The sequence below is a fragment of the Antechinus flavipes genome, chromosome 2 (assembly GCF_016432865.1).
Source record: "Antechinus flavipes isolate AdamAnt ecotype Samford, QLD, Australia chromosome 2, AdamAnt_v2, whole genome shotgun sequence".
In the NCBI taxonomy this organism is placed as follows: domain Eukaryota; kingdom Metazoa; phylum Chordata; class Mammalia; order Dasyuromorphia; family Dasyuridae; genus Antechinus; species Antechinus flavipes.
In genome coordinates, this window is record NC_067399.1 from 315,042,470 (window position 1) to 315,057,571 (window position 15,102).

At 36.5% G+C, this 15,102-nt stretch overlaps 1 protein-coding gene across 2 annotated transcripts in view; it reads left to right on the plus strand.

The window, feature by feature from the left end:
* VIPAS39 (VPS33B interacting protein, apical-basolateral polarity regulator, spe-39 homolog) overlaps nt 1-15,102 on the plus strand; it is a 32,418-nt gene that overhangs the window by 5,666 nt on the left and 11,650 nt on the right. For both annotated transcript variants that reach the window (XR_007950619.1, XM_051977512.1), the window contains exons 3-12: nt 5,305-5,404; nt 6,638-6,784; nt 9,503-9,541; nt 9,969-10,033; nt 10,670-10,726; nt 11,274-11,366; nt 11,846-11,879; nt 12,900-13,002; nt 13,959-13,986; nt 14,975-15,048. Coding sequence is in view for 1 of the 2 variants with exons in the window: in XM_051977512.1 (XP_051833472.1) it covers nt 5,305-5,404; nt 6,638-6,784; nt 9,503-9,541; nt 9,969-10,033; nt 10,670-10,726; nt 11,274-11,366; nt 11,846-11,879; nt 12,900-13,002; nt 13,959-13,986; nt 14,975-15,048 (740 nt within the window). In the remaining variant the exon portion in view is untranslated. The remainder of the gene's footprint in view (nt 1-5,304; nt 5,405-6,637; nt 6,785-9,502; nt 9,542-9,968; nt 10,034-10,669; nt 10,727-11,273; nt 11,367-11,845; nt 11,880-12,899; nt 13,003-13,958; nt 13,987-14,974; nt 15,049-15,102) is intronic.

The following is a 15,102-nucleotide window of genomic DNA, read 5'->3' on the forward strand; positions in this document are numbered from 1 at the left end:
CATCCTGATCTATATGTGATCAATGGACCCAGATTGCTCTGGAGGGGAAAGTGAGCAGGTAATCTTTCATAGCTCTCCCTCCCTTCAATCCAATTCACTTGTATATCATGGCTTCACCTCTCTCATATCATGGGCCTCTTCCAGAATGAAGGACAAACAACAACAACAACAACCAACTTCTAGCCAGAAATCATTCTCTCAGTATTCCAGCTGGCTTCTCTTTTTCAAAACAGCTTCCATAGAGTTCTTTGTAACTAATTGTGTCACCTTGGGCAAGTTACTTATCTCTGGCTCTCAGTTTTCTCATCTGTTAAGTAGAATTGAACGAAATGATTTCTGAGCTTTCTCTTTGCCCTCATATTGAATTCTATGAAATTCCAGTTAGAAAATGTTCAGGGTCATAAAATGTTAAAAACCTAGAGAAGTGTTAAGAAGGAACTGAGGAGGAAAAAAAGATCAACTTAAAAATTTTTTTAATTGATATTTTAAAATTTTATATTTATTACTGTATCCTACTTTCTTCCCCCTCCCAGAGAGCCAGCTCATTAAAAAAAATTAGAAAGAACTAGTCAAAAAAAAAAAATCAGCATATAAAAAAAGAAGCTGTTGTATAGTATGTTCCATACTTAGATCTCTTTCTGCAAAAAAAGCACCTATCTTTCAACATCTCTTTTTGGGAGTCAAGCTTGATCATTATAATTTTGTACCATTAAGCTTCATTTTTTTTGTTCTTTAACATATCTTTCATTTTTACATTGCCTAGATTTCTCCTGTATGTCTTATCTAGCCTTTCCCAGAGAATGATCCTTTATGGCTTATAATTTTATTTTTTAAGAAAAAGAGGTAGCAAAAGATTGAGAGAAGGTGTTTTACATTTTTTGGGGAAGCCGAGCTTTATAATTTTGAAATATTCTTTTTCAGTCATTTTCTGGTGGTTCCATCCAATTGCATTTTTGTCATTGTGTAAGTTCTTTTCTTGTCTCTGCTTCATTTTGTATCAGTTCATCTAACTCCATGCTTTTCTGTTATCTTCACATTTGCCATTTCTTACAATCCCTTAATATTCTTTTATATTTTTGTAGCAGTTTGTTTAGCTGCTCACTAATTGACCTACTTCATTTCTTGTTTCTTGCTTTCCCCAAAAAGTGTCCTTATAAATAGTTTGCTGTGTATGGGAGTGTGTGTGTGTGTGTGTGTGTGTGTGTGTGAGAGAGAGAGAGAGAGAGACCTCCTTTTGGTATATATTTGAAAATGGAATTCATGAGTTAAAAGAGTTGGACTTTTTAAATATCTTCCTTTGCAAAATATCAGATTGCTTTAATGGTTTTGTGGTTTAATGAATTCATTGTTCTACCAACAATTCATTAAGTGTTATCTTCCCACAATCTCTTCAATGTTGACTATTTACATCTTTTGTTATTTTTGCCAATTTGTTGATTATTAGGTGAAGCTTCTGGTTTGTTTTGATTTGCCTTTTTCTTATAATTAGTTATTTGGAGTATTGTCACATGCTTGTTAATAGTTTGCTTATCATCTTTTGAGAACTGTTTGTTCTAATACTTTGGCCACTGGGGAATGGTGCTTGGTCTTACATATTTCTATTAGTTTTCTATTTGTTTGAATTGTTGTTCAGTCATGTCTGACTGTTCATGACCCCATTTGGGATTTTCTTGGCAAAGATACAGGAGCAATTTGCCATTTCCCTCACCTGCTCATTTTGCAGATGAGGAAACTGAAGCAAACTGGGTTGAGTGACTTGCTCAGGGTAACCCTGCTAGTAAGTATCTGAGATCAGATTTTAACTCAGGAAGATGGGTCTTCTAGATTCCAGGCCCGGATTCTATCCATTGTGCCACCTAGGTGTCCTAGATGTTTGGATATTAAACCCTTCTCAGAAATATAAAGTTTTCCATTCAGCAGGATGATTTCAAAGAGGCCTGGAGAGATTTACAGGAACTGATACTGAGTGAAATGAGCAGAACCAGGAGATCATTGTACACGGCAACAGTAAGATAATACATGATCAATTCTGATGGACATGGCTCTCTTCAACAATGAGATGATTGAGGCCAGTTCCAATGATCTTGTGATGATGAAAGCCATCTACACTCAGAGGGAGGACTGTGGGAACTGAGTGTGGTTCACAACATAGCATTTTCACTTCTTTTGTTGTTGTTTACTTTAATTTTATTTTCTTTCTCATTTTTCTTCCTTTTTGATTAGATTTTTCTTATATAGTAAGATAACTGTAAAAATATATATGCATCTATATTCAATTTACATATATTTTTCCATGTTTAACATATATTAGGTTACTTGCCATCTAAGGGAAGGGGGAGAAAATTGAAATACAAAGCATTGAAGGGTCAATGTTTAAAAATTATCCTTAAATATATTTGAAAATAAAAAACTTCAATTAAAAAAAGAAGACACAGGAAAAAAAAAAGAATATATATAAAGTTTTCTTTGTATGGCAACCATTTCTTTCCATATCCTATTTGTTCTAATTTTGTTCACATAAAACAATTTTCCTTTTTTTTTTTTTTTTTTAAGGATCTCAAGTTCCTTATTTAGATGGCTTTATTCTTATTTTTGAGTGAGAATTTAATTTAGTCAGCTCTTGTTAGCATCGTCTTTGTATAAAGCATTATGTAAGGAGTTGGAATAAGAAGGAATCTTTAACATTCATTTTTTTATTGAAGCTTTTTATTTTCAAAACATATGCAAGGATAATTTTTCACCACTGACCCTTGCAAAACCTTGTGTTCCAGTTTCCCCCCCACTTCCTTCCGCCTTCTCCTGATGGCAAGTAATTCAATATATGTTAAACATGGTAAAAATATATGTAAATCCAATATAGACATACATATTTATACAATTATCTTGCTGCACAAGAAAAATCAGATCAAAAAGGAAAAAAAATTGAGGAAGAAAATAAAATTCAAGTAAACAACAACAAAAGAAATGAAAATGCGATGTGGTCCACACTCAGCTCCCACAGTCTTTTCTCTGGGTGCAGATGGCTCTCTTAATCATAAGATCATTGGAACTGGCCTCAGTCATATCATTGTTGAAGAGAGGTACGGCCATCAAATTGATCATATATTATCTTACTGTTGCCGCGTATAATGATCTCCTGGTTCTACAATTTTCATTTAGCATCAGTTTCATTAACATTCATTTTTTTAAAGAATATTTTTAGTTCCAAATTCTTTCTCTTCCTCCTCCTCTTCTCCATTGAGAAAGTAAGCAATTTGATATAGATAGGTAGTCATGTAAAACATTTCCATATTAGTCATGTTATGAAAGAAAACACAAACCAGAACAAATAGGAAATAATAAAGAAATAAGCAAAAAGTATGCTTTGATCTACATTCAGATCAAATCTGTTATCAGTTATGTCTGTGGAGATGTATAGCATTTTTCATCTTAAGTTATTGGAATTATCTTGAATTGTATTGCTAAAAATAACTAAATCATTCAGGGTTGATCATTGTACAATATTGCTGTTTTGTACAATACGTGATATTGTCCTGGTTTTGTATATATATAATATGCAATATTGTCTGGTTCATTTCACTTCACGTCAGTTTATGTAAATCTTTCCTAATTTTTCTGAGAGTATCTTGCTCATCATTTCTTATAGCATGATCAGATTCCATCACAAGTATATGCATTGATGGATATCCCCCTCAATTTCCAGTACTTTGCTATCATTAAAAGAGCTATTATAAATGTTTTTGTGCATATAGGTCCTTTTCCTTTTTTTTTTTTTTTAAATCTCTTTGGGATATTGACATTGTACTGGTATTGCTTTGTCAAAGGATATATATGATTTTATAACTCTTGGGCAAATTGTTTAATAGAATAGTTAAATCAGTATACAACTTTAGTCTTTCAAGTTTCTTACAGCTACTACAACATTCATCATTTTCTTTTTGTCATATTAGTTAATTTGATACATGTAGGTAGTAGCTCAAAGTTGTTTTAATTTGCCTTTCTTTAATCAATAATGGTTTAGAGCATTTTTTCATGATTATGGATAGCATTGATTAGTTTGTCTGAAAATTGACCTTTTATCAATTGATGAATGGCTTATTTTTGTAAATTTGACTCAGTTCCCTATATACTTGAGAAATGAGATTTTTAGCAGAGAAATTTGCTTTAAAAATTTTTATTCAGATTTATGATTACTATTTTTTGGCCCCACTTAGTGATGGCAATATCTTAAGATATCTTTCTGGGTAGCTGAAGTGGTGTGAAGATAAAGGTGCTAAAAATTAAGAAATCTGATATATTGAGAGGCTGGGGTGTTCAAAGGAATATATGAGGCTGTGTTTTGAAATCCCTTTATATGAGGGTAGGGGTCAGGATAAAGAGGAATACTATAAGCTAAGTAGGTATTTAACTCCTTGAGCCAGTTTCAAGAATGATTTGGTGCCTAGTATATCACAGCAGCAAGGATCTGGACTGGGTGATGTATGCAGATAAAGTGAACCTCAAAAGAGAAATTGCTGAGTGAAGGAGGTAAAGAGAGGATCGGGGAGTGACCCTCAGAAGAAGGAATATGACTATTTATTTTAGTTATTTGTCAGCTATAGAAGAGAGCAAAGAGCCCATGCTATTGAAAGCATCAGCAATGCAATTTCTTCTGGGTGAGGGGACTAGGTTTTCATGAATGCAGTGGAAATAGTGTGAGAAGAAGCAGAAGTCTAGGGTGACAAGAGTTTTTGCTAACAACAGAACAAGGGTTCAGGAGGACAAACCAAAAAGGAGGGACAGAGGAGGATGGAAACTGCATAGGATGAGAAAGTGAGGAGTAGACTAAGATTTTCAATAGGAGTTCAAAAAATCATCTCCCAATTAAAGAAGGAATATAATTGATAATACTCTCTACATCTTATTAATGCAGAAATTCACTGAATCTCTGAGAGAAATTTAGTCACATACCAATTCACACAAATACAATTATACCTGGGATTGGAATTTGAAGAGCCCTGATAATTTTAAATTTATTCTATGAAACCTAACCTTTAGCTCCTATAATTAATCCCCTTTATCAAAAAAAAAAAAAGTGGGGGGAGAGCAGGAGTATTGATACTTATGAATATCACAACAAAACACTTGTGAATGTTTTAGGTGTATTAAATTAATTTTTCTTCTAAGTACTAATCATTCAGCTTTTTAGTTTTATGTCTCAAATTCCTCGGGTATCATCTTTTTAATAAATTTGGATGCTGATGGAGGGAAGGAGGCAGACGAGGAGTTAGTGACTTGGATTCCCAGATTTCTGTTCCCTTGCAGTTAAAGGAGTCCAAACGGGCAGTGAACAGCCTTCGGGACATTGTGGATGATGATGATGATGACTTGGAGAGAGTCAGCTGGAGTGGAGAACCTGTGGGGAGTAAGTAGAAGAAATCCAAGGAGATATTAATCCAGATTTATCTTCTTAATAGATGACCCACGTGCTTAAACCATGTCTCTTCCTCCCCTTCTTTCTCTCCTTTAAAAATTTAATCACTTTAAAAGTCTATTCTTGACTGAGGATCTTCTGAAGAGACAAGTGATCATAGGAGAATAGATTTAGAGTTGGAAGCAACTGTAAAGGCCTTCTAGGCCATCCCTTTACTTTTACAAATAAGGAAACTTAGACTTAAATTAAGTGACTTGCCCTTGGCCTCATAGCTAGTGTGTTTAAAAAGCAGGATTTGAACCCAAGCCCTCCTGATTGGCAAGTTTCATACACACTGCCTCTTTTAGGGTACATGAAAAATATAAGAAAGAACTTTTCTGTCTCCATTTATTTTTTTTTTTAATTTGAGATTGACTCTCTCTTTCTTACCCTGGCTAAAAATGCAGTGGCCACTGACAGATTAGTCCCATTAATACCCATATCATAGAAGGGATGGATCAACATGGAAGTTTTAACTTCTTCACTTTTCCAACTTGTGCTGTTTTGCCTCTCTCTTAAGACTACTCCGTTCTCAGGAGCTTCCCATAAGTTTCTGACTTAGAATGAATGTCTAATCAGAGTTAACCAAACTCTAGCTCAGAATTCCTGAAGAGATCCAGCAGTCTCAGCTTCACCAGCAACAGAAACTATACAATGTGCCACCATTCCCTGCTTGTCTAGTCTTTAAAATATATATATATATATATTTTTTTTTATTGGCGTCTTTGTTTTACTTTTATATCATAGTCACTTCTTCATTTATCCCCCATCTTCCATTAAAACCCACTGCCCTTTCTTATAACAAAAATAATTAAATAAAACCAACTAAAAAAGTGACAACCTCTGACAATATATGTGAATCATTTTTTTATTCTTGGGAGACAAAATTATTCATTTTTGCTGTGAACTGCTCAGGTATATCTCTGAGTTGTGGTGGTGAATGAATTCCTATAGATTTGTAACAAAACTGTTACCTACCAAATGTTGTTACCCAGACGTTACTGAATACCATTAAAACTATTAACACTTAGCTTCTCCAGTGGTCACCTGGTAGTCTCTCTGATTTTATAAGGCAGGATCACCCAGGAAGTTTTTGGATGCCCCCTGGTAAATAGGAGTGTGGGGATTTATATTCTGCCTGCATATTTTATCAAATATGCACTTTAACTGCTTCTTGTCATATAGGCATCTCTTGGTCCATCAAAGAGACAGCTTCCAGTGGTGGTCCTGCCCTTGAGGGACGTGAGCAGCTGAAGACTCGAAACAGCTTATCCTCCTATCCTCCACTACCTAAGCCTGCCTCCACCTACTCTCTGAGTAGCTTCTTCAAAGGTAAAGAGTGAAGAGGTGTGAGAAGTTCCCGTTCCCTTGAGCCTTAAAAGATTGAGCACATTCTGTTTTACTGTGGAAAAAAGGAAACTGAAAGACAAAATTATTGGAGTATTCCAAATTTCCTATTCCAATATTCAGTAAGGTTTAATGGATAACGGAATTGTGCAGAATTTTGGATGGCTGCATCAAGGGGAGGTGTCTCCAGAGCTTGGTTGAAAGAATTGACATTGGATTGCCAAGGGCGAGGTGACCTTGGTGCAGTGGAAAGAGTTATGAATTTGGAGTCAGAGGACATGAACTTGAATTCAAGCATGACCTCTTACCTATATGGGACCAGTAACTCTTGACAAATTACTTAAATTCTCTAGGCTCTAGTTTTGGCACCTTTAAAATGTTGGGATTGTACTAGATAGTATCTGAGGGCATTGCCAGCTCCCGATCTCTGATCTTATTGCTTTGGGAAGGATGTGGCATAGCTGTGATCTCTCATTAGATGGTTTCTAAGGTAGGTCATGTATTCAGCTCTATCATATTAACTTAGACTAATTGTCAGAATGTAAAAAATCTCAGCTTTATAGGTGAGAGAAAATTAGGCTAAAATGGGAAGTTACCTCTTTTTTGATATAGTCAGTAAACATTAAACACCTACCATGTGCCAGGCTGTACGCTAAAATATAAGAAAAAATACATTAGGTTAGCTCGGTGGTCCCACCTCTGAGGGTAATACAGTTAGAAATCCAAAGTTATGTCAAGACTCTGAGGCTAAATAAATCTGCTTATGGCCCATGGCTTTGATGTTGCACTCCTTTGTGTCAGTCTGCCATGGCACTCTACCTTATGGTGGTTTCTTCTTCTGACCCCACTTCTCCTTTAGATAGCTAACTAGTTCTTTTAAGGTGTTAAGTCCCTTTCAGAATTTAGTTTGCCAGCTAAGAGCATGCCCCAGTTTCATGGGGTGTTTCCTTTCTCCACTTTTCCATCATTTATTATTAAAATCCTTTTCTAAATGCTTTCCCATTCCTATTTCATATTTATCATTCCTGGCATCTATTGTATCTCTTCATTTTGTCTATAACTTCTTCTCCGAAATAAACCTACCTTTTGCCAAAGAAAGAAAGAAAGAAAAGAAAAAATTCAAAAACTGGTATGTTGCTAGTGCAATATCACACCTTTTTAACTGTTTCTTTTTCTGCTATAGATCAGAGAAGCAGGGGTTGGAGAGACGAAAGGGAAATCTTTCCTTTAATTAGCTTCAATAGCTTAGTTAGACAACATAGATAAGTACTTGTGGCCAAGACAGAAAGCTGATACCCAGCCACCAGCAGAGAGAATCAGAGGAGTTGAAAACTCCTTCAGACAGGCCATCTAGTGTAGCCAGTCACATGCTTAGTTGATATGCTGAAATTAGAACTCCCAGTCCAGCTTGCTACGCACCATGAATGCTAGGAATTCTGAGATGCTAAGCTAAACCCAGTGGGCACAAACTGAGCAGGAGGGCATTGGACTGCAACTTCAAATTTAGGGTGAGTTGACAAGAAAAAAGTTACAAATTACTGAGAAAGTTGCACTATGGGCATTTCTTTAATAGGAGAATTAGCTTAAAGTATCATTCTAAAGAGAATTTTTTAGTATGGTCAGGATCTTTGAGTTCATCATCATAAAGAATACCTGATGTGGGCGCTTCCTCTACGGATGGACTTGGGCAGCTCCATCTGTAACTTAAAGTCTTAAGAGTCATTAGAGATATTAAGAGGTGTGAAATAGGACTTGTTTTTTTCTGACTTCATATTTGGTCTCTGTCCATTATGCCATACAATTTTAATAAAAAGTTATAGTTTTCATTAAGGCTAAAAAATTCATAGTTATAACTCTGTGGAGGACAAACAAAAGAAACTCATCTAAATATCAGAGAAAGCATATATTTCATGATTTGGATCATATGACTAAGGCTTCATTGCCAGTATTTTTGAATTGTGAATAAACCTCTTCTATAGGGAGGGAATCTGGGAAATTAGAAAAGCTTGCTCTTAATATTTTAACCTTAAACAGTTTCAACAGACTTGTTATAGAAAGTGCTATCTGCATCCAGAGAGAACCATGGAGACTGAATGTGCATCAAGGCTTTTTTTGGTTGTTGTTTTGTTTGCTGTTTTTTTCCCTTGTGTTTTTTTACCTTTTGTTCTGATTTTTCTTGTGTAGTATGATGATTATGGAAATATAGTTAGACTTGCATATGTTTAATCTATCAGATTGCTATCTTGGGGAGATGAGTGGGGGGGGGGCTAAGAAGGAGAAAAATTTAGAACAAGATTTTGCAAAAATGAATGTTGAAAACTACCTTTTTGTGTATTTGGGAAAAAAAATTTAAAAATATTTTAGTTTTAGAAAAATGTTTATTTTGTTAATATTTTCTAAATAAGTGTGTTTTAATAAAGAATTGTTTTAATATCCTTTTATTATGATTTCAGAATTCTTAGTGTTATGTTTACAATTCTTTTAGTTAAGACAAAAACATTTGTTGTGGGGCTCTCTTTTTTTAAATATACATTTGTATGTATGTATGTAAAGCAGTAATACAAAGCTTAAGCATGGTATAAAGGCAATTTTTATTTGTTACTTAACTGTTCTGTTCCCAATGAATATTTATGATTGTTAGTAGTCCTGAATAACCTTAGTAAGAACCTAGGGTCTTATTCTTCATATGCTCTTTGGCTTTAGGAAGAAGCAGACTTGGGAGTTTCCAGTCCCTTTCAGATGGTAGGCATTGGGTTTTGGGGATTGGAGTTGGGAATTTCCTTGCTTTTTGTGGGGAATAGCTTTTTGTCTAATAACCAGTCTGAAGAGTTAGAAGATGGCATTTCAAATGAGCTCCTTTTTGGTACTCTGACTTTAGGAAGAACCCCTGAACTGTGTGATGGGAAATGTTTTAGCCTTATAAAGAATAAAGCAACATGTCCTCTCCCTCCCTTCCTGCTGTTCTCTGGTCCCCTTTCTAATTCTAATAATGAGGACATTTTGGAATGATGTCTTGCTTTGACTGCAGAGATGAGAGGGTCACTGCCCTAGGCCTTAAGTCTATCTATGATGACAGAGAATCTTTTGGAGAAGGAAGTTGTGTTTAAAAGCAGAGGTGACAAGAGGCAGAATTCAGGATGTTTTGAAACTGTTACCTTTTCTTCCCTAGCCCTCTCAGATATACCTCCCAAAAACTATGCTCCTGAGCTGCGAAGACCTAAGGGTGAATACAAGGTAGGTTACTATTAGAAATTATACTTCAAAACCCATTGATTTTCATGTGTCCCCATAAGCCCCCATAAAAGGAGCTTAATTGGGCAGAGACTACAATAAAATGGATAAGAAAGAACAGCTGATCCCTGAGCAAAGAATTCTCTCTGAGGCCAAGAATCCAGAGTGTGTTGAAGCAACTCTAGTCTTACTTTCCTCAAATGAGGGTCATGGATGGGTATACAGATATTGCACAGAACCATTATTAGTGGGTGGAAATCTTAAGATGGTGGCTTTAGAATTTCTGGTTTTCTGAACAAGTTAACTCCATTTACAGTGACTTTTTGAAGGGTTGTGGAAAGAATCCCTCTTTCTCCCTGTATTTTTTCCCCTGGTGTTCCCCTATTCACAGTGCTTTCAGCAACGTAGAGTAATATTAGCTTTCAGCTTCCTATCAAGGCCATTTTCGACTTTCCAGCTTCTCCCTTGTCTATTTGCTCCTACTAAATACCTCCCCCTTCATGACAAAGGATCTCGTGAAATCAGCCAAGCCACCTGAGATCAAGCCCTCCTGGTACCTGTGAGGCTGGGGTGAGGAGCTGGCATCTCGATACCCTGGCCTCTGATCCCAGTGGGGTTCACAAGCTGCTAATATTTCAGGATTACAGCAGTGACTGGAGCCTCAGTGACACAGTCAGGCGTCTGCAGAAGGGTAAGGTAAGGACATTGTGGAAAGAAGGGCATGGAGCAGTTCTTGGGATGTTGGGCACATTGTCTCCAGTGTGCCCTTTTTATATCCTCATCTTCAGTTGATGAATTTGGATGGTTTCTGAAAGGACTGAACTCACTATGTCAAAGGTTGTAGCACTATTGATGCCTTTTGGCTTGGTGTGGATTAGGGTGAATGGAAGGGAATGGAATATATGTGAATGGAAGGAAAAAGGATATGTGAGAATGATCTCATACGCTAGCGATCTGCCTTGGGTGATGTTTTGTGGTGGGACTTAACATGGAGGCCAAGTTCTAAGACTTGCTCAGGACGGTAACACCAGAATACAAAGCTAATGGGGAAAGGTTTAGGGGAGGTCTTAGGCCTAGAGTGTAACCAGGGATCTTGATCTGAGATTTTGTTATCAGTGACATTTTCTGAAATTGGTACCACTCTGGAAATTACTGAAGAGTGTTTAAGAATATGACTTCCTTGAAGCTAGTTGTGCAGTTGGGGAACCATATTCTGATTTTTTTCTTACCCTTGCCCTACCAGGTCTGCTCCTTAGAGAGGTTCCGCTCCCTACAGGACAAGCTCCAACTTCTGGAAGAAGCAGTGACTATCCATGATGGGAACGTCATTACTGCCGTGAGCTTTATTTTAGGAGTAGGATTGTGGCTTAGGTGTCATGTGAGGAATTGATTCCTGACTTCTTGGTGTCTCTTGGAACTCTGAATGGCCCAGCTTCTGACATGGAGAGTGGTGGGAATCTTAACTGTGGTATAGAATTGGCATTTTGGCTGTTTTGGAAATTGAAAAAAGGCTGTAGTTCCACTCTTATATTTATCCTAAGGAAGGGTAAATATGAAAGGATACTCAGGGAAGTGGTTGTGTACATTGGCTCCAGATAGTCATGAGACACCAAGAACTAAGTGATTTCTGAAAGATATTGTGCTCAAGTCTTCAATCATTTTTGTACCCTTGAGCTTGTTCTTTGCCTTAATTAATATCTAATGTGTTTTTGGCCTCTGTTAAAGTGTTATTCAAAGGAGCCTAGGGAATACCAACTGATATATTTGGGTAGCTCTTTATGTAACATACACTTTATAGTCTCCCTCTCTCCTCAGGTTTTGATCTTCCTTAAGAGGACCCTCAGCAAAGGTGAGAATAGTTTGGATTGACTTACAGTCAAGGGTCTTCCTTGCCTCTTGCTTAAGATAATGGCCAGGGAAGTGTTCATCCAAGTAATTGTCACTTTATCTTAATAGTTACCCATTAGTCACAAATTGTACTTCATTTTATACAGAGACAGCTGGGCTAGAATTTGGGGGGACCAAACAAGTTGAGTCAGTGGGAATTGAAGAGTTCTTTAATCAGTATTTTCTTTAATTCATGGAGGGTATATGATGAATAAATTGGCTCCTGCTAGAATTTGCGCAAAAACCATATAGTTAGAAAGAAAGCTAGTTTCATATTTAGCATGACTAGATTATTCTTTTTTTTTTTTTCAAATAACTTTTTATTGATAGAACCCATGCCAGGGTAATTTTTTACAGCATTATCCCTTGCATTCACTTCTGTTCTGATTTTTCCCCTCCCTCCCTTCACCCCCTCCCCCAGATGGCAAGCAGTCCTTTACATGTTGAATAAGTTACACTATATCCTAGATACAATATATGTGTGCAGAACCGAACAGTTTTCTTGTTGCATAGGGAGAATTGGATTCAGAAGGTATAAATAACCCGGGAAGAAAAACAAAAATGCAAGCAGTTTATATTCATTTCCCAGTGTTCTTTCTTTGGGTGTAGCTGCTTCTGTCTATCTTTGATCAATTGAAACTGAATTAGCTCTCTTTATCGAAGAGATCCACTTCCATCAGAATACATCCTCAAAACAGTATCATTGTTGAGGTATATAATGATCTCCTGGTTCTGCTCATTTCACTTAGCATCAGTTCATGTAAGTCTCGCCAATGACTAGATTATTCTAAATTTTAAAATATTTTTATTGATTCTGTTTATTCATTCAGTTTCCAGATTTGTCTGTTTTTTCCTCTACCCAGAAAACCTATCCATGTAACAAAGATTAAAAAAAGGGGTATGGGAGATATCAATTCAATTCCATCAATCAATTTGCAACTTAGTGATTAATTTCAGTTTTTCTCTATTTATTTCCTACCAGAGATCCTTTTCCGAGAGCTAGAAGTGCGACAGATTGCCCTGAGACATCTCATTCACTTTCTTAAAGAGATAGGTGATCAGAAGATGCTACTAGACCTTTTCAGGTGAGAGGGCACTTCATCAGTCAGTAGTAACAATCGAGTTGTACATGCAGATACCATGTTAGTAATGAAGGCAAGATCATCTGGTTCACTGAAAAGAGACATGGGATGTAGGTCATATTTCAGCTTCTCTAGTTTACTGGCTGTTGTTGCCTTATTGACAAGACAGTTAACTTATCTGAACTTTAGTTTCACGATCTCTAAAAAAGGTATAATTTTTTTTTTCTTGCTGAGACAATTGGGGTCACACAGCTAGGAAGTGTTAAGTGTCTGAGACCAGATTTGAACTCAGGTCCTCCTGAATTAAGGCTGGTTCTCTATGCACTGCTCCATCTAGCTGCCCCAACAGAGTGTAATTCTTATGTTACCAATCTCATTGGAATATAAAGAAAGCACCTTGAGTATAAAGTGCTGTCTAAATGTGAGTTATCATTTTCATCATTAGAGTGCTTTAATTATTGCCACTACTTGACTGCCCTTGGAAGTTTAGGCATTTCAGAATGAGATTGAAGAGTGTAATTCTCATTTTTTTCCTTTTAAACTTATAGAAAAGGCTAGAGCCTCTACCTTTGGATATGGGCTCCTGTTAGTAAGGTTTCATTCCATGACACCAGCTAAGTAATGGGCTGCCTCACCCCAGCTGATGAATGCAGATGAATAAAGTACTTCATCTGGCTATGGACACTGACCATGTGTGCCTGGGTGTTGTAAAAATAAGATGTATTTGTCAAGATTTGTTACCCTTTGAGGAGAGGGTGAGGCTGGTGGTAGAGGCTGTAAGAAAAGGGCATATACTGGATGAGGATGAATATGCTTTGGACTGTGTTGCTGTTAGCTCATTCATCTTAAGGTGAAAGCTTATATTCAAGGAATTACTTTCACCCAGCTTTAGATAAAAATGCTAGGACATGGAGCACCTGAAGCACTTAATGATCTGTTCCTTTTTTCTATTTTCCAAGGTATCTGGACAGAACAGAAGAACTTGCAGTAAGTGTGACCATCTCAACTTGACACTACCTTAAGCTGTGCCATTAAGTACAATTAGTATTCTAAGTAGAACATAGAATATGTTCTAATGACATTTTATTTGTTCTGGTGTGCTGCTTTAGTTGGCTGTAAAACTACACTAGTCTTTTTGGTTCTTTGTTTCTAATCTTTACCTCATTTTAAAGACTAAATAAGGCAGCATGGTTGGACCAAGTTAGAAGGACTTGGACTTTACATCTTCCTCTGACTTTCTAGCTATGTGAACACAAACAAGACCCTTGAAATTGTTTTAGTTTTAGTTCCTCAACTGAAAGACAGAAATAAAGATTGTTTTAAGATTTAAGTTAAATAATGTTTGTAAAGTGTTTTTCAAAGTCTAAAGTGCTATTGAAATTAAAATATGAGCTCCTTGAACACAGAGAATATTTCTTTCCTTTCTTTGTTTCATCAGCACATAGCAAAGTGCTTGGCATATTATAAGTGTTTAATAAATGCCTGTTGCTTGAAAAAATATAAATGTTAGTTATTTTTTCATAGGACCAAGATGATGAGATGGAGTCAAAAGTGAGGTGGAGAGATGTCAGGGAGTAGTAGATAGAGAATCAGCCTGGTAGTCTTGAAAACCTTGAGTCATGTACTTCAAGTCTTGCCTCCAACTCATCCAGATTGTGTGACCCTGCATAAGTCACTTCACTTCTTACATTGCAATACCATAATTCATTTGCATTAGTTGAAGACATATGTTTGTCAGGGAGCCCTTAGCACCAATGAAATTTCACAAAGAAAAGAAGCCTAATATAGCTAAATTAGCTGCGTAAATGCAACAGCTCCCTCAGTCCCGAGTTTGTCAAATCTATTGGGAGATTTGGGTACTTTCCCTAATAGAGTGTTTTGAAGGAATGATACCAATCACTAGAGCTGTCCTCTAGCTATTTTCCTCTTTTCAGGAAATCCAGGTTACTCAGAACTTTTCTTTTTATTTCTGTAGCTGTCCCAGTACCAAGAACACTTAAGCATCCAAGATCCTGAGAAGCGGAAAGAATTTCTCAAAAGTTGTATTGGGTAAGTATTTTCCTCTTCCTAAACTTGGGAGATTAAATATGAAAGCCTTACATA